This window comes from Berghia stephanieae, chromosome 8, assembly GCF_034508935.2.
Source record: "Berghia stephanieae isolate SIO BIC M18660-M18661 chromosome 8, UCSD_Bste_1.3, whole genome shotgun sequence".
Classification (NCBI taxonomy): domain Eukaryota; kingdom Metazoa; phylum Mollusca; class Gastropoda; order Nudibranchia; family Aeolidiidae; genus Berghia; species Berghia stephanieae.
The window spans coordinates 30,951,586-30,970,908 of NC_088367.1; the positions used below are offsets into that span (position 1 = coordinate 30,951,586).

At 35.8% G+C, this 19,323-nt stretch overlaps 1 protein-coding gene across 2 annotated transcripts in view; it reads left to right on the top strand.

Moving 5' to 3' along the window:
* The first annotated feature begins 11,149 nt into the window (after positions 1 to 11,149).
* LOC144978507 (degenerin unc-8-like) overlaps positions 11,150 to 19,323 on the top strand; it is a 53,696-nt gene continuing 45,522 nt past the window's right edge. Inside the window, exons 1-3 of one of the 2 annotated variants that reach the window (XM_078924673.1) lie at positions 11,150 to 11,543; positions 12,124 to 12,221; positions 12,752 to 13,159. In XM_078924673.1, coding sequence (XP_078780799.1) covers positions 12,966 to 13,159 — 194 coding nt within the window. In that variant the 5' untranslated portion in view covers positions 11,150 to 11,543; positions 12,124 to 12,221; positions 12,752 to 12,965. The remainder of the gene's footprint in view (positions 11,544 to 12,123; positions 12,222 to 12,751; positions 13,160 to 19,323) is intronic. The other variant, XM_078924674.1, reaches the window with a different exon arrangement.

The window sequence follows — 19,323 nt, forward strand, 5'->3', positions numbered from 1 at the left end:
CGGACTAACACACAAACTATGTGTAACCTTGAACGTTTATAATCTGATTAATACAGCTTAGTGAGAAATACTCATAAACATGTATGCAAAAAAAAAACAAAAAAAACAATAACAAAGACCCAAGTGACGTCAACTTCATTCTATCTATAGATAGTATGCAGATGACGTCACTCAGGCCTTTGTTATTGTTTTTGCCATCCGCGTTTGTGAGTTGTTCTCACTAAACTGTATTAACCAGACTATAAAAGTTCATGATTACACAGAGTTTGTGTGTTGGTCCGTTATACTTCCGGATGGCAATGTTGTGAACTCCTTGGCCAAGCGCATTCTATCTATAGAATCAACACAGAAAACTATGTGGATAGATAGTTCGAAGATGACGTCACTCAGGTCTTTGTTATTGATTTTTGCCATCCGCGTTTATGAGTACCGTCAACCGGGGTTACTTAGGCCATCCGGGGGTACTTCGGCCACTTAGTAGAATAAAAAAGGTTGCTTTAAAAAAAGTTAAATTCATGAGTGCTTATTAGATCTATTGGGTTCTAATTATTGAAAAGATAAAAGCTACGTGTAATTTATCTTTTAAAATAAGCAATCTTGTTTTCAGTAAGTGGCCTAAGTTACCCCGGGTGGCCTAAGTAGCCCCAGTTAACGGTAATTCTCACTAAACTGCATTAACTGACTATAAACGTTTATGGTTCCGCACTGTTTTGTGTGTTGGCCCGTTGTACTTCCGGATGGCAATGCTATGAGCTTCTTTGCCAAGAGCATACTATCTATAGATTAAATATACTGGTTAATGAAAGCGATCTATATTCATGGTTTCGTCCAACCAAGTCATCAATCACATGATTTGTTGCTGTCCGACTTTTGATAGTGTGCGCTTGGCTAAGAAGTTCACAACATTCCCATCCGGAAATATAACGGAACGGACCAACACACAAAACTATGTGTAACCTTAAACGTTTATAGATAGAATGAATGTTAAAGGTTACACATAGTTTTGTGTGTTGGTCCTTTATGGCAATGTTTTGAACTTCTAAGCCAAGCGCATATTATCTATAGTCTGGGAAATGCAGTTTAGTGAGAACTGCTCATAAACGCGGATGGCAAAAAAAAACAAAAAAACAACAAAAACACAAAAAAACAAACAACCCAACAATAACAAAGACCCGAGTGACGTCAACTTCACTCTATCTATAGATAGTATGCGGTTGGCTAAGAAGCTCATAACATTGCCATCCGGAAGTATAACGGACCAACACACAAAACTGTATTTATTCATGAACGTTTATAGTCGGGTTAATACAGTTCAGTGAGCATTACTCATAAACGCGGATGTCAAAAAACAATAACAAAGACCTGAGTGACGTCATCTTCGAACTATCTATAGATCATCCCCATTGGCTTCGCCCAAGTTCAGCTCTCCAGTTTTCAAGTCTCTGTCCACAGTTGTTTTCCCGAGGTTTGCCTATCTATTTCATCTGAGTCGCTGGGTGAGATTGTGGCTTTTCTGGTCGGTTTTTTATAGCTGTATGTGGTCCTATTAAGCTGTTGGATACTGGTCAATCTACCATTCCTTCTCTTAAATATTTCAGGCACCAGTGTCATGTAATGTTCAGAATCTCAAGTATTAGCTATTTCGGCTTGTTTTCGTGCATTCCAGCTCACTATACTTTTAACCGACCTATACATATATATGCAGGTCTGACATCCGATCCCATTTACTGATCTATATTAACATTGTTATCTATATTAAAATTGTTGTAATGGATACTATTTTGCGTCATTTTTTTGAGATTTACATTTACAACAATGAGCCCATAAGGAATGGAATTGGGTTATCAGACCTGCAAATAAATGCACGTCGCTTTAAACCAATTAACCTATAGATAGTATGCGCTTGGCTAAGAAGCTCATAACATTGCCATCCGGAAGTATAACGGACCAACACACAAGACTGTGTGTATCCATGAACGTTTATAGTCGGGTTAATACAGCTCAGTGAGCATTACTCATAAACGCGGATGGCAAAAAAACAATAACAAAGACCCGAGTGACGTCATCTGCATACTATCTATAGAGATTTGACCCATCAGAACACAGAATTAATGACACACAGACACACACAAACATAGACAAACCCGCTCGGACAAACAAAGCACGTTGAATAGATAGAATGAAGTTGGCGTCACACGGGCCTTTGTTATTGTTTTTTTTTGCCATCCGCGTTTATGAGTAATTATCACTAAACTGTATCAACAAGACTATAGATAGTTCGAAGATGACAGAATGCGCTTGGCCAAGGAGTTCACAACATTGCCATCCGGAAGTATAACGGACCAACACACACACTCTGTGTAACCATGAACGTTTATAGTCAGGTTAATACAGTTTAGTGAGAACAACTCAAAAACGCGGATGGCAAAAACAATAACAAAGGCCTGAGTGACGTCATCTTCGAACTATCTATAAACGTTACACATAGTTTTGTGTGTTGGTCCGTTCTACTTCGGGTGGCAATGTTGTGAGCTTCTTAGACAAGCGCACACTATCAGAATAAATTGTGGCGTTAACCTGATCTTTCTTTGTCCTTGTTTTTTGACTACCAGTTGGATGATTAATTCTCACTAGCTTCTCTCAATCAGACTTTTAATGTAACACAGAGTTTTGTGTGTTGATGCGAGTGATCTGACGGGTAGAAGAGTGACTGTTTTACCAACACACAAAACTTTGTGTAACCTTGAATGATTATAGATAGTATGCAGATGACGTCACTCAGGCCTTTGTTATTGTTTTTGCCATCCGCGTTTGTGAGTTGTTCTCACTAAACTGTATTAACCAGACTATAAAAGTTCATGATTACACAGAGTTTGTGTGTTGGTCCGTTATACTTCCGGATGGCAATGTTGTGAACTCCTTGGCCAAGCGCATTCTATCTATAGAATCAACACAGAAAACTATGTGGATAGATAGTTCGAAGATGACGTCACTCAGGTCTTTGTTATTGATTTTTGCCATCCGCGTTTATGAGTACCGTCAACCGGGGTTACTTAGGCCATCCGGGGGTACTTCGGCCACTTAGTAGAATAAAAAAGGTTGCTTTAAAAAAAGTTAAATTCATGAGTGCTTATTAGATCTATTGGGTTCTAATTATTGAAAAGATAAAAGCTACGTGTAATTTATCTTTTAAAATAAGCAATCTTGTTTTCAGTAAGTGGCCTAAGTTACCCCGGGTGGCCTAAGTAGCCCCAGTTAACGGTAATTCTCACTAAACTGCATTAACTGACTATAAACGTTTATGGTTCCGCACTGTTTTGTGTGTTGGCCCGTTGTACTTCCGGATGGCAATGCTATGAGCTTCTTTGCCAAGAGCATACTATCTATAGATTAAATATACTGGTTAATGAAAGCGATCTATATTCATGGTTTCGTCCAACCAAGTCATCAATCACATGATTTGTTGCTGTCCGACTTTTGATAGTGTGCGCTTGGCTAAGAAGTTCACAACATTCCATCCGGAAATATAACGGAACGGACCAACACACACAAACTATGTGTAACCTTAAACGTTTATAGATAGAATGAATGTTAAAGGTTACACATAGTTTTGTGTGTTGGTCCTTTATGGCAATGTTTTGAACTTCTAAGCCAAGCGCATATTATCTATAGTCTGGGAAATGCAGTTTAGTGAGAACTGCTCATAAACGCGGATGGCAAAAAAAAACAAAAAAAACAACAAAAACACAAAAAAACAAACAACCCAACAATAACAAAGACCCGAGTGACGTCAACTTCACTCTATCTATAGATAGTATGCGGTTGGCTAAGAAGCTCATAACATTGCCATCCGGAAGTATAACGGACCAACACACAAAACTGTATTTATTCATGAACGTTTATAGTCGGGTTAATACAGTTCAGTGAGCATTACTCATAAACGCGGATGTCAAAAAACAATAACAAAGACCTGAGTGACGTCATCTTCGAACTATCTATAGATCATCCCCATTGGCTTCGCCCAAGTTCAGCTCTCCAGTTTTCAAGTCTCTGTCCACAGTTGTTTTCCCGAGGTTTGCCTATCTATTTCATCTGAGTCGCTGGGTGAGATTGTGGCTTTTCTGGTCGGTTTTTTATAGCTGTATGTGGTCCTATTAAGCTGTTGGATACTGGTCAATCTACCATTCCTTCTCTTAAATATTTCAGGCACCAGTGTCATGTAATGTTCAGAATCTCAAGTATTAGCTATTTCGGCTTGTTTTCGTGCATTCCAGCTCACTATACTTTTAACCGACCTATACATATATATGCAGGTCTGACATCCGATCCCATTTACTGATCTATATTAACATTGTTATCTATATTAAAATTGTTGTAATGGATACTATTTTGCGTCATTTTTTTGAGATTTACATTTACAACAATGAGCCCATAAGGAATGGAATTGGGTTATCAGACCTGCAAATAAATGCACGTCGCTTTAAACCAATACCTATAGATAGTATGCGCTTGGCTAAGAAGCTCATAACATTGCCATCCGGAAGTATAACGGACCAACACACAAGACTGTGTGTATCCATGAACGTTTATAGTCGGGTTAATACAGCTCAGTGAGCATTACTCATAAACGCGGATGGCAAAAAAACAATAACAAAGACCCGAGTGACGTCATCTGCATACTATCTATAGAGATTTGACCCATCAGAACACAGAATTAATGACACACAGACACACACAAACATAGACAAACCCGCTCGGACAAACAAAGCACGTTGAATAGATAGAATGAAGTTGGCGTCACACGGGCCTTTGTTATTGTTTTTTTTTGCCATCCGCGTTTATGAGTAATTATCACTAAACTGTATCAACAAGACTATAGATAGTTCGAAGATGACAGAATGCGCTTGGCCAAGGAGTTCACAACATTGCCATCCGGAAGTATAACGGACCAACACACACACTCTGTGTAACCATGAACGTTTATAGTCAGGTTAATACAGTTTAGTGAGAACAACTCACAAACGCGGATGGCAAAAACAATAACAAAGGCCTGAGTGACGTCATCTTCGAACTATCTATAAACGTTACACATAGTTTTGTGTGTTGGTCCGTTCTACTTCCGGGTGGCGATGTTGTGAGCTTCTTAGACAAGCGCACACTATCAGAATAAATTGTGGCGTTAACCTGATCTTTCTTTGTCCTTGTTTTTTGACTACCAGTTGGATGATTAATTCTCACTAGCTTCTCTCAATCAGACTTTTAATGTAACACAGAGTTTTGTGTGTTGATGCGAGTGATCTGACGGGTAGAAGAGTGACTGTTTTACCAACACACAAAACTTTGTGTAACCTTGAACGATTATAGATTGTATGCAGATGACGTCACTCAGGCCTTTGTTATTGTTTTTGCCATCCGCGTTTGTGAGTTGTTTTCACTAAACTGTATTAACCAGACTATAAAAGTTCATGGTTACACAGAGTTTGTGTGTTGGTCCATTATACTTCCGGATGGCAATGTTGTGAACTCCTTGGCCAAGCGCAGTCTATCTATACAGGTTAATACAGTTTAGTGAGAATTACTCACAAACATGGATGGCAAAAAACAATAAGAAAGACTTGAGTGACGTCAACTTCATTCTATCTATATTTCCGGTTGGCATTGTTGTGCGTTTCTTAGCCAAGCGCACAGCATCTATAGCAGTTGGAACTGATTCTTATTCTCACCTGAGAGAAGTAAATGAGTGTAACATACCTTACCCAAGAACCTCTCTGCATTGGTTTTTGCAATCATTGTCATGTCATCCATCCGGTTACTCGTCACGCTCATGATTCCGATCTCCAACCAAACGAGTATGCACTCCAAATATACTCACAATTAACCGGGGAAATAATATGAGGTGGCATCAAAATATCGATTTCGTTTCATTCCACAAGCGATCCATTATTTAATTTGTCATTGCGTCATAAATGCACTTTGGACTGGTATCTCGCGGATCTGCCTTAGTATTACGAAAAATTCGTAGGAATTCGAATTTATAGATAGAATGTGCTTGGCCAAGGAGTTCACAACATTGCCATCCGGAAGTATAACGGACCAACACACAAACTCTGTGTAACCATGAACTTTTATAGTCTGGTTAATACAGTTTAGTGAGAACAACTCACAAACGCGGATGGCAAAAACAATAACAAAGGCCTGAGTGACGTCATCTGCATACTATCTATAGCTCCAACCACAGAACTGCATTCGCCTCTTTGACTCAATAAATCTTGTTGAGAAGGAAGGTTAAGTTCCTTAGAACCTATAGATAGTTCGAAGATGACGTCACTCAGGTCTTTGTTATTGTTTTTTGCCATCCGCGTTTCTGAGTAATGCTCACTGAACTGTATTAACCCGACTATAAACGTTCATGGATACACACAGTTTTGTCTGTTGGTCCGTTATACTTCCGGATGGCAATGTTATGAGCTTCTTAGCCAAGCGCATTCTATTTATATTCAGGACTTCGGACCATGTTTGGAGTATGCTGAGGGTAAACTTTCTTTACTTCTAAGCTATTTAATTTTATTTTTTCTAATTTTCCCACTGGAAACTACGGATGTTTAAAATTTCAAGTAGGCAGCTCTGATCTCGCATATCACCACCCCCCCCTCCCCACACACACACACTACATACCCTTTGTCTCTTTGATATTTTTTTTTACCGTGTCAGATGTCTGTCAATTGTTTAATTGCCCATCGCAATACAGTCAAAGAGATTCCATATAGTTTAGTTGGTAGAGCAATGACTTCAAACGCAAAGGACTGATATTTATCTAGGATCAATACGTGATTTTTTATTCTGACTCCCCTATCTACCCAGAAGTAAATGGGTGGCTTGGTCTGTTAGATCTAACGGAAAGTACTTTGCGATATGCTAGCGTCCTACTTCTAGAGTGATAAGCAATTGTTATTGTCCATTTACCGCAATAGAAAACGATACATTAAACTCCTGCTCCAGGGCCATATCACTTTGAAGAACTAGCTTATATATAGTATGCGCTTGTCTAAGAAGCTCACAACATTGCCATCCGGAAGTTAAAGGACCAACACACAAAACTATGTGTAACCTTGAACGTTTATAGTCTGGTTAATACATCTTAGTGAGTTTTACTCATAAACGCGGATGGCAAAAACAATAACAAAGGCCAAAGTGACGTCAACTGCATTCTATCTATATTTGAAGGATCGTAGAACTAGGAGATGTGAGGTCAGCACTGTGTCTTGTAAATAAGTCAAGTAAATTCTGAAAGTGGTTGGTGACCGAAGAGGCGGATGACCATAAATTCACAATTTTACATTCGACAATTAACCAGTAGATATTTGACCAATCAAAACATGGAATTAATGACACACCTTCATATTTGGTTATTTACAGAGAATTACGTGAATGAAATTTACCTCTTTGGGGTCGTTGTCATTGTTTTTATACCACCAGATGGGTGACTAGTTATCACACGATTTTCTCGATCATATGATAAAGTTTAAGTTTACACTTTGTTTTCTGTGTTAGTTCTATTGATCAAGCGATAGAACAGTGTGGGTATTTTACTTACTCACTTACCATCGGTAGTAAAACCTCTCGTGTCGTTTGCTTAATTTACCGATGACTGCCATTGTTTACATTATGACGATTGTCCGAGAGGCGTGATTATATAAGTGTCTATTGTCAAGGATAGGAACAAAAGAACACTTTACCGATGACCTGCACTCAATTAATTCAACATAAGGCTCAGTTGCTAACTACAAACACGTACTTCTCTATTTGCCATTGTATTATAAATATGTAATTTTCTGATTCTTATCTTGCACATCAATACAGCCATGTTTGCCCACCCCCCCCCCTTCCCCCCACCCCACCCACATTACACCTCACCCACCCCTGCAATATTTTCATTGAGTGATCGTGCACAATGAATGGTTGCCATCTGTTAATTACCCTCGGGCAAAATTATATCAGAGTATTTCATTTGCTGCTAAGGGTAAGTGGGGTAAATTATTAATACGGCTGGTTGGGATAGACCATTATTTTTGTGATTCATTTTCTCTAAGTACTCTATTATGTTGGACTGAAGCCTGTGCTAATAGAATTAAAGTTAGACATATCAAACATAGGACACTTTGACTTTTAACAATCTAAAATACTGTATTCACAAATAGAATTAAAGGTAGATATATCAAACATAGGACACTGATTTTTATAAATCTAAAATACTATATTCACTAATAGAATTAAAGTTAGATACATCAAACATAGGACACTGATTTTTATCAATCTAAAATACTATATTCACTAATAGAATTAAAGTTAGATACATCAAACATAGGACACTGATTTTTATCAATCTAAAATACTATATTCACTAATAGAATTAAAGTTAGATACATCAAACATAGGACACTGATTTTTATCAATCTAAAATACTATATTCACTAATAGAATGCAAGTTAGACATATAGAAAAATAGGACACTTTGATTTTTAGCAATCTAAAATACTATAATATTAATTCACCTCAATTGATGGTATACATTTAGTTAAAATGCTCACATCATCCGTCAGCTGAATATAACGTACTAACACTAACACACAAAACTATGTGTAACCTTAAAGGTTTATAGTTTGATTCCTACAAAAGTGAGAACATAATATAAAAATGGCTGGCTAAAATGAATTTAAAAAAGAGCTGAGTGACGTCATTTTCGATGGAGCGAAGTTGACTTCAACAGCTCTTTGTTTGTTTTCTGACAGACATTCTTATGATAAGTACTCATACACAGTTTTGTGTGTTGGTACGTCATATCCGGCTGGCGGAGGTTATGAGTATTTTACCTAAGCCCAATGTATTAATAAAACATATAAAGTGAACCAAATATGGTATTTTTGGCTATAAATTCAATTTTCATTATCCTACCCACACCCTCCCCCCTTTCAACATAATACTGTTTTGAGGAGGTCGGACACCTTTAGTCTATTATTCCCTGCACTCGGTTCTCCCGCCTGACCTTATAATCACAGCAGTAATTATGGTGATTTGGACATGATAGTGTGGCAGTGTTGTTGATCGTGTAGTGTGTAATATTATAATAACGACATTATATCAAAGTGGTCAGTTTCTTGTTGTTTAGTGCTAGCAAGTGTGCATAATATGTCAAAATTATACTCACATGGATAGATAGATAGCTCTTAGAAGTGACAAATTGTTACAGCGAATGACATAATCAGTCGGATGGTGAAAAGGTTTGAACTGAAATATTGTCAGGTTTAGTTAGAAGGTCAATTTTTATCAAAAATAAGTTTTTGTCGTAAATGATTAAATCAACCCTTTTGTACATAATCGGGAAATATCAAAGCTTAATTTCACTTTTAAATATTTTTTTACAGATAGTCAAGTTGAAAAAGTATAAAATTTAAGAAATTTGCTGGATACCTTTCTCATACATCTGACCATAACTTCATGAAAAATCACCCGACTTACTTCAAATGAATATTAAAATGCTGTGGTGAGCATATTCTTTCAGAAAATTCAAAAAATAAAAAAATGGAAATCCAAAATTTTCACCTTCCAACTGATTATGTCATGCACTGACACAATTACGAGAAAGTTACTTGGTGTAGGTAAGAAATCTGGAAAGGTGTGCATGAAACAGTGCCATGTAAATTGTGCTGCTCGAAGCTCAAAGAAATAGATAGTTATGTGAAATTGAAAGTAAGCTTCAATTTAATATACGAAAACAGATAAAATGGACGTTCTGGTTTCCCCTTTATCAACAAAACAGGATGAATGAAACACAACAAACGAATGAGATAATATGGTAGTGGCGTTGTCTTAACAACGTATATCAAATTGAAGTTTACATTCAATTTCACATTTTTATTCATGAAACAGTGTCAGAAAAAGCAGAAGGAAAAAATACAAGAAAATATTAATTTTAATAAGATCAGATTTGAAATTTAGGAACAAAAAAGTAAAGCATTAAATGATACATTATCAAACAAAAACAAATAAACATAAAAAATGACAAAACAACAACAAAAAACAAATAAACAACAACAAAAAAAAAAATAAATATTAAAATTGTTTTGATTTGGCTTTTTCATCGTAGCCCTTTAGTTGTAATGGGTCTTGGCGTTGTTTGATTCCTTATCTTTGCTTGGATTCAGGTGTGGTTTCCTGTAATCTTCACGAGCTAGAATTTAGATAATCGCGCAGCATCAGTTTTTTTGTGTGTGTTGGTATGGTTTATCCGGCTGGTGGATGTCGTAAGTATTTCATCCAAACGCATAATATCAATAAGCTAAGCTTTATAATTTGGTATGATTTTGCGCCGCTCTGAAAAATACGTTACCAATGAAAATAATTTAGCAGTAATTTTTGACCAATTAAAACATGGTATTAGTTACACACCTTCACACATTTTCGGACAAACATAGTTGCTTTTAAAAAATAAAAATAAAATGAAATCAACCTCTCTCTCTGATAATTGTAATATTTTTTAACGCAAGATGGGTGACTGGTTATCACATGAGTTTCTCGATCAGATTATAAACGTTTAAGTGTACATTTTCATGTGTTGGTTCTATTGATCAAGCGGTAGAACATTGGTATTTTACTTAGACACATACCATCGATTGTTGTTTAACAATCACCGTCATTGTTTACATTATGACGACTGTCCGAGAGGCGTGGTTATCTAGGTGTCTATTAATTATAGAAAGAATGAAGTTGATGTCATTCTCTCTCTCTCTCTCTCTCTCTCTCTCTCTCTCTCTTTATTTCTCTATCTCTATCCCTCTCGTTATCTATCCTACCTCTCTCTCCCTGTCTTTCCCCCCCCCCCTCTCTCTCTCTCTCTCACTCTCTCTCTCCCTCTCTTTCTTTCTCTCTCCAAATCTCTCTCCCTGTTTCTATCTCTTCTCTCTCTCTCTCTCTCTCTCTCTCTCTCTCTCTCTCTCTCTCTCTCTCTCATAGAGACTATGATTATTAAATGTTACACAAAGTATAGTGTGTTGGTTACGCACGATATTACTTTCTTTTTTTACTTTTTTTTTCTTTTTTTTTGGGGGGGGGGGGGGCGGCAGATCTGCGTGGTGAGTATTTTATTCGACCACATACCGTCAACAATTTCGTTTGCCGATTATCCACTATCCTGTCAGACCAATATTTTAACTACTCAAATTACTACCAGCACGCGCGACTGTGGTTGAGCTCAGGTAAACAGAGAGAGAGAGAGAGAGAGAGAGAGAGAGAGAGAGAGAGAGAGAGAGAGAGAGAGAGAGAGCAGTGACCTCCTCACTCAGCACTTCGGCTAAGTAGTTGGTTGTTGAACCGGAATGATTAAGTTTGAGTTTTAGTCTGTGGTTTACTTTTTCCAGCTCGTAGTTCCAGAATTCTCGGGACCTAAATTCACAACTGGCAAAATAACTGTATTCAATTCAATGCTTTTTATTCGAGCATAACAGATCGACTTTAACTGGCATGTGTGACTTTATCGCCTCAACATGGTATTATATTATATCGCGGTGATGTCGACGTGCACTTATTTGAAGGTCTGATAACCTAATTCATCATGGGCTCATTGTTGTCATGGAAATTTCAAGAAATAACGCAAGATATTGTCCATTACAATGTTAAACTAGGCCCATAATTGGGTTCAGATGTCAGACCTGCATATATGTCCACGTCGGGTGGTGTAAATGTAAAAAAGTCATTTATAGAAAACAAAAAAATAAATTGAGAGCTTGGTAAAGTTTTTATGTTTTATTAAGAAGAATGAATATCATTTCGTATGCTGACAAAAACAAAAGAAAAGAAGAAAAAAAAAAGTCCTCGTTTTTGGCTTTTAAAACTTTCAGTCCGAATTTTCATCTGGATAAAAAATTTGGATAAGTTTCAAGGTCCTTAAGGAAGTCTCAGGTTTGAGAAATGTTTGGCAAGATGAGTAAGCAGCTTAATCGATCGATATTTATTGAAGGACGAGTTTTCTGGCTAGAATTTTAAAAAAAATATGTTTATTAGTAGTATGTCAGCAAATAAATAATTGCCAAATAAACTCCCTCTGTTATTTATGACTCGGTAACATAGGTAGAGATAACATGTGATAATGTGATTGATGACTGTGGAAGTGGAAGGGATGAATGGTACGGTAGCTTCTTCTTCGTATCGGATTCGTTATGTTAATGGTGAGTTGTGTAGAATATTTTGGTTTTGTGGAATAATTTTGTTTGTACAATAATTTTGTTTGTAGAATACTTATGTTTGTGGAACACTTTAATTTTGTAGAATATTTTAGTGTTAAAGAATACTTCTGTTTGTAGAATACTTTAGTTCTATAGAATAATTTAGTTGTGTAGAAAACTTTATTATTGTAGAATAATATGGTTGTGTAGAGTAGGATAATATGGTAACTGATCTAAACAACTTTTTAAATAGAATAATTTAGTTTTGTAGAATAGCTTTGTTTGTAAAATACTTTAGTTTTATAGAATAATTTAGTTGTGTAGAAAATTTAGTTTTGTAGAATAATATAGTTGTGTAGAGTAGGATAATAATATAGAAACTGATATAAACAACTTTGATTTTCTTACATTTGTACACAAATATTTTATGTTCATTATATCAGATTTAACTTAGGTTAAAAAAAGCTCTGGGAAGTGTAATTTGAATTTCACTTCTTATATTGCTCTTGTTGTTTTATCTACGTATCAACAAGCTGTGGCAATATTACCTGACATACAATTCTTTTGACATAGAAGTCTTTATGATAAAAGATTTAAAAAATGGATATTCCTTTGATTGACATCAACAAATACATATTCTAAAGCAACAAGAACCACAAAAACAGGATTCAATAACGCATAAAATAAAAAGATACATTAAAATATTCTACATTTTTTAAAACAAGCTATTTATAGTTGTAAACAACCATGGGTATACGAGAGCGGAAATTCCTGAGCCATGCCTCAAAGGATAGGATCAAAAAGGTGATTTCCATCTACTCAGAGAAGTGTTCAGTAAATAGCGTGGCTTTCATTACTGGATCCAAGTACCGTGCGGTTCGAGTCATCTGGACTATACTCCTTATTATTGCAGTGGCGGCACTTACCCTGCATCTTGGATTGTAAGTATGACATCCTGGTCTGGCATCGTTGTTGTATGTAATGAGTTGTTATTTCAGTCATCATCATCATCATCATCATCATCATCAACGTCTTCGTTGTTTTTACTGTTATTTTTATTGTCATCCAAATTATTATTATTATTATTATTATTATTATTATTATTATTATTATTATTATATTATAATTATGTATTCATTACTATATTATATTTCTGTTCTTCTCTTCTTCTTTCTTCTTCTCTCTTCTTCATTCATTCGACTTCTCTCTTCGATTTTATCTATCATCCTTCTTCTTCTTTTCTTCTTTATCTTTTTATCTTCTTCTTCTTCTTCTTCTTCTTCTTCTTCTTCTTCTCTTCTTCGTTTTTTCTTCTTTTTCTTTTCTTCTTCTTCTTATTATTATTATTATTATTATTATTATTATTATTATTATTATTATTATTATATTATTATTATTATTATTATTATTATTATTATTATCTATCTTTTTTATTATTCATTATTATTTTTTTCTTATTTTTTTTTTTCATTTTTTTATTATTATTTTATCTTATTTTTCTTTTTTCTTCTTTTTTTTTTTCATTTTTATTATTTCTTTTTTTTCTTATTACTTATTTTTTATTTTATTTTATTTTTTATTATTTTATCTTCTTCTTCTTCTTCTTCTTCTTCTTTTCATTCTTTATTTCTTTATTTTTTTTTTATTATTATTTTTTATTATTATTATTATTATTATATTATTATTATTATTATTATTATTATTATTATATTATTATTATTATTATTATATATTATTATTATTATTATTATTATTATTATTATTCATTCATTCATTATCATTGTCATTATTATTATTATTATTATTATATTCATTTATATTATTATTATTATATTCGTTATTATATTGTTTATATTATTATCATCATTATATTATTATTCTAATTCATCTATTCTCTTCTCTTCTTCTTCTCTTCTTCTCTTTTCTTCCGTCATCATTTCTTCTTATTTTATATTATATAATTATATATACTTATTATTATTATTATTATTATATTTTAATAATTTTAAATTTTATTATAATTATTAATATATCATGTCACTTCATATCATTGTCATCATCATAAGCTCAATCAATCTCATCCATCATCATACGTCGTCGCGTCATCAGTGTGCATCATATTCTCATTCATCATCATCAAATCAATCATCCGTCGTCATATCGTCGTCATCATCGTCGTCATCATCATGAGTTTAAAAAAAAATCAAACTGATATTTGTAACTATGGAGGTGTAATCATAATAAAATAATTTTTCAAAGCCGGTTTTTACTTGGAATAAGATAAAATAAATTGCTCATTCCTAATGTATTAATAATAATCTCAAGTCCATGCTAAGAGTCCGATAGTGAGTTGAAGAATTCTGCTCACCAGAGTAACGTTGTGTCCCTTGTCTTGTGGCTATTATTTTCTATCCCCCACCACCAGAAAGGTTTGGTTAGCTGGGTCTAATAGACTAAGGAGAGAGTACTTTGTGATAAGCTAGCTACCTTTTCAAAAGGTAGCGAGTAATTAATTGCTATCATTCGTTTAACGTCAGAAACTGTGATAACTCCATATCCTGGCACTCTAATAGTAGGTTCGTGTGACATGACATTGGATATTATTGTCTTTTGTATCACAGTTATTTGAAACTCTCGAATGTACAAGCCGGACACGCCAAATGAATGTAAAGAGAGTAAATCATACTACGAGTACGAATATTGAATAAGACACTTATTTAGGGCTATGTATTAGAAATTTAATTCTCAATATTATCAATTGGTTGACATTCTATACTAATTATATAATTGATAAATTGTATCTATGCATAAAACTTACACATAGAGTTTCAATGTTTTTAGAACCTCTTAGCTCTTAAACGATAGGATCTAGCTATAGCAAGTCCCGATAACAGAAAATAGTGTTTTCATTAAAGGTTAGAGACGTATCCGTTCAAAGATTGGATCGATGACTTTTTATTGGTACATCAATAAAACCGTTGTGCAGCTATGTGGTCTAGTGGTCTGACACTCGCTTTCGGATCGGAAGGTCCTGGGTTCGAGCCTCGCGCTCGGCGCATAGTTGAGTCATTGGAAAAGGCTCTTTACTCACATTCTCTCACCGTACTCAGGTGTAAAATGAGTAGCTGGCCGTTAACAGTGTTGTCTTTGTCCGAAAAATTGTAATATCGCCTAACAGGCGGCATGTCCCGTCCTATATGTTAAATGTTGCTGTTGACCAGGGACCCCTTGTAAAACGCTTTGACCACATTTAGTGGATATTGCGCTATATAAAGCTCTTTTTTTTCATAAAAGGTTAGAGATGTATCCGTTCAAAGATTGGATCGATGACTTTTTATTGGTACACCAATAAAACCGTTCCACCCCACGATAACGAAAATGACATAGATAGTAACACACAGGAGAGCACACGATTCACATTCAAATCCGACCATCCCCATCGTAAATTATTATTTTTTACCTAGATACGTTGTATTTTTGTTGGATTGAAACTGATAGTAGCGGAGACAACAATATATAATGCTATAGATAGAATGAAGTTGAAGTCAATCAGGTCTTTGTTATTGCTTTTTTTTGCCATCCGTGTTTATGAGTAATTCTAGCTAAAGTGTATTAACCGGACTATCAACGTTCACGGTTGCACATAGATTTGTGTGTTGGTCCGTTATACTTCCGGATGGCAATGTTGTGAGCTTCTTAGACAAGCGCAAATTATCTATAGACAGTATGCGCTTGGCTAAGATGCTCATAACATTGCCATCCGGAAGTATAACGGATCAACACACAAAACTGTGTGTATCCATGAACGTTCATAGTCATCTTAATACAGTTCAGTGAGCATTACTCATAAACGCGGATGGCAAAAAACAATAACAATGACATGAGTGACGTCATCTTCGAACTATCTATAGAGACGCGAAACTTCCGAAGTGGCAAAAGGCTTTTAATAGTAGAAGATGCGTGTCTATGTCAGGAAGAGTCAAGTCGGTAAACAACATTTTTTATATGTAAGTACTTAATACAATTGAAATTTGGCACGGATTTTCGCAGCTTTCTATAGATAGAATGCGGTTGGCCAAGGAGTTTACAACATTGCCATCCGGAAGTATAACGGACCAACACACAAACTCTGTGTAACCATGAACTTTTATAGTCTGGTTAATACAGTTTAGTGAGAACAACTCACAAACGCGGATGGCAAAAACAATAACAAAGGCCTGAGTGACGTCATCTGCATACTATCTATATTCAGTTGGGTGATTTCTTCTCACATATAGCCGGAAGAAATAGTGTGTATTTTAATTAAATACATACCACCAATATACAAATGTCGTGTTTACTGACTTGAAATTGAACACCCACAAACGGAACGAGCCCCAGATAGACATGCAGTTCTGGCATCGTTCAGTATGATCTTATCTATTTTTCGTTCAAATGCCAAGTGATCATTAAACCTTTAATATTGTTGGCTAAAGACCCCTTGTGAATTAAAAGTAAACTACTTGTCTATTTGCCACTTAGAATAATACACTGAGTGATTTGAAAGATCACCCCCCCCCCCCTTTTCACTGTTGATTCCTAATATAAATGTTGCTGCTCGAAGCTGAAAAAAAAATAAATCACAATGGGGACATTAAATGTCAGCTTCAATATAAATAAACAAAAAACAGATAAGGTGGACGTTTCGGGTTTCCTCTTTATCAACAAAACAGGATGAATGAAACACTACAAACGAATGAGATAAAATGTGACAATGGATCACCTTAACAACGCCATTATCATAATATATTATCTAATTCATCTGTAGTGTTTCATTCATCCTGTTTTGTTGATTAAGGCGAAACCCGAAACGTCCACATTATCTGTTTTAGTTTATTAAATTGAAGCTTACATTCAATTTCACATTATTAGTTGTTGATTCCTAAGTGTCTCATAGATTGAAGGGGAGTTTTATCTCATTTTCTGTCTAGATGTGACAGCAGGTTTTGAAAGTAACACTCAAATATAGATAGAATGCGCTTGGCCAAGGAGTTCACAACATTGCCATCCGGAAGTATAACGGACCAACACACAAACTCTGTGTAACCATGAACTTTTATAGGCTGGTTAATACAGTTTAGTGAGAACAACTCACAAACGCGGATGGCAAAAACAATAACAAAGGCCTGAGGGACGTCATCTGCATACTATCTATAAGTAATTTAAAAAAATAGAATTTCCTTTATTCATCCCATAGGGGATATCTGTCTAATCCGAGGGAAGACCGGAATATCCCAGGCATCAGCCGCAGTGCAGCGCCGCAAACTGATCTGGAGCGAGCTGACTTGCTCAATGCCACACGACAACACAGCGGGTAATCGAACTCTTTACCTTTCGGGTACGAGGTAAAGGCGTACCGTTGAGCCACGCTGCCCCACAAAAGGTTTCTTGTGATGGTACTGTCGAGATCTTTTTCCCGACCCCTTGTCCACCCAGCAGTGAATGGGTAGCTGGTTCTATTGGATATACTTACCTTACCCGGGTTCCATCTCTTTCCAGAGGTCGGATGTCATGGCCTTCCATCTTTCACGGTCCATTGCAGCCTCGTTACAGTCTGCCATGCGCCGTCCTGTAGCGTCCTTGATGCCATCTGTCCAGGATTTCCTTTGTCTTCCTCTGCCTCTCTTTCCTTCAATTCTTCCCTCTATTATCCTTTTTTTCGAGGCTATCATGTCTTCGCATATGTCCAAAATATGACAGCTTTTTGTGCTTCACAGTCAAAAGAAGTTCTTTTTGTTTTTGGCCCATTAGGTCGAGGACTTCGATGTTTGTTTTTCTTGCTGTCCAAGGTATTTTCAGCATTCTCCTGTACGTCCACATCTCAAAAGCTTCAATACGTTGTTCTGTCTGTCCGGATATACTTTACTATAAACTAGCGTCCTATCCTAATAATAATAAGCAATTAACATTGCCTGTTTTACGCTATAGAATCCAGGATAAACTCCGGCTCCATGGGCCCAATGGCTCTGAAGGACTACTTTTTATAATGGTATAACTTGCAGACAGTTCTGACGGTAGCTAGTCAGCATTACACATGTCTTACTTACTTACTCTGCGGCTGAATCCTTGGAAAAGGCTCTTTACTCACATTCTCTCATCGTTCTCAGGTGCGCTGTCTCTGTCCGAAAAAAAATTGTAATATCGCCTAACAGGCGTCATGTCCTGTCCTAAATGTTAAGTGTTGCTGTTGGCCTGGACCCCTTGTAAAGCGCTTTGAGCCCATTTAGTGGATATTTCGGTATATAAAAGCTCATTTTTAAAACTTACTATCCAGCTTCGTGTTCAATGATGCTGGCTGGCCGCACTCTGTGATGACAATGTGACCCAACGTTTCAAAACGGTATTATGTCGGGATGAACCAGATGCTTAAAAAGTCAAATTAAAGCTGAACTGGTCAAAAATATGAATTATTGTTATTTAACGCTCTAAAATATGATATTCATTCTCCTCAATAAAGCATATAAACTCAACGCAAGTCTGATATTTCTGGCTACAGATTCAGTTTTCAGCATCTTAATCATCTCGACTTAATACCGTTTTGAGACTTTGGATCACAAATGTCTGCCCATTCCTCACGTTCGTTGACAGCAAAATACAGCTCTCAATCCCTTAATGCCCTTAATATCAATAGTAATGCTAAACATCTATTGATTAAAGATTACAATAATGATACACGTGGTAAAGATAGTATTTCAACTTAGATGTACTCATGTATATATGTGATGTACAAACATATATCTTTAACCGTGACATGCAAAGCACACACCCACTGATGTACAAACATATATCTTAAACCGTGACATGCAAAGCACACACCCACTGATGTACAAACATATATATTTAACCGTGACATGCAAAGCACACACCCACTGATGTACAAACATAAATCTTTAACCGTGATATGCAAAGCACACACCCACAAACACACACACACACACGCACACAAACACACACACACACACACACACACTCATATACCCATAGATAAAGAAGATAACAATAATAAGGTTACAATGCATAATACAACATATATTTATATATATTTATTGACATCTTTTTTTGAGTC